The 1,225-nt window shown below is 55.9% G+C and overlaps 1 gene segment (V, D, J or C); it reads right to left on the minus strand.

Moving 5' to 3' along the window:
* Positions 1-337: 337 nt before the first annotated feature.
* Positions 338-926, minus strand: LOC114235771 (immunoglobulin lambda variable 2-18-like). The segment is given in 2 exon segments: positions 338-735; positions 852-926. Coding segments are annotated over 2 exon segments (444 nt in total).
* Positions 927-1,225: the final 299 nt, after the last annotated feature.

Below are 1,225 nucleotides of genomic sequence, written 5' to 3' on the forward strand. Positions count from 1 at the left end.
GGACAGTGCCCACTGCACCACACCAGTGATCTTCTCTACTCAGTCTGTGGACTCAAATGCCAATGTCCTCCTCCTGAGACATCCTCACAGACACCAAGAAATAATGTTTTAACCGCAGTATGGGCATCTCTTATCTCAGGCAAATAGACACATAAACTTAACCATCACACTGCTGTGGAAGAGCTGGAAAGAGGGGCACGTCATACAGGATGAGGAGGTGGTTACCATCCCAAGACAATAACCCCAAGAGCATGTTTCCCACCACCTTCACTGTAGGCAGAGGGAGGAGCTCAGAGACCACTGACCTCTCATGGCCGAGCTGCATGGAGCCGGCAGCTCAGGGAGGAGAAGCATTTCCAGAGCAATAGGGAGCCTGTGAGCTCAGGGACGTTTTGGTCTCGCTTCCCCATGAACTTGGACCACTGTGCAGAGTGCTACTACTTGTATATGAGCTACAGTAATAATCAGCCTCGTCCTCAGCCTGGAGCCCAGAGATCGTCAGGGAGGCCGTGTTCCCAGACTTGGAGCCAGAGAAGCGGTCAGGGATCCCTGAGGGCCGTTTATTGACATCATAAATCAGGGTTTTGGGGGCCATGCCCGGGTGCTGTTGGTACCAGCCTGCATCGTTATATGTCCCGACGTCACTGCTGGTTCCAGCACAGGAGATGGTGACCGTCTGTCCCGGATTCCCGGACACTGAGGGAGGCTGAGTCAGGCCAGACTGGGCCCAGGACCCTGCAAAGAGGAGAAACACACTCTGGTCAGTTCCGTGTGGGGCCCCGGTCACCCTGAGGACAAAGACACAAAGGATCAGCCAGATGTCCCCGGGGTCCTTTCCCTGGAGGCCTCACCTGTGCCCTGAGTGAGGAGGGTGACAAGGAGCAGAGCCCAGGCCATGGTAGAGACGCTCCAGACGCTGCCTTCTGAGCGCCCAGCTCTGGGCCTGCTCCCCCAGACCTCTCTTATCCCCTCCCCGCTCAGAGGAGGGAGGGGCCTCCATGCAAATCAGCTTCCTGCACCTGCCCCTCCTGCCCCCCTCTGCTCACCCCCTCTGACATGGTTTGTTCTAGATTCTTCTGCATCCCTGGACAGCAGAGATTACTGGAGAATTAACTCCTTCACATGGTGTGTGAGGACAGACTAAGTCTATGACATGATGTGGGAAAGGAATCCAGCGCGGGATTTCCTGTCTCTCCTGGTGTGAGAGTCATCGTGCTTCCTGGGG

This window comes from Balaenoptera acutorostrata, chromosome 13, assembly GCF_949987535.1.
Source record: "Balaenoptera acutorostrata chromosome 13, mBalAcu1.1, whole genome shotgun sequence".
Lineage (NCBI taxonomy): Eukaryota > Metazoa > Chordata > Mammalia > Artiodactyla > Balaenopteridae > Balaenoptera > Balaenoptera acutorostrata.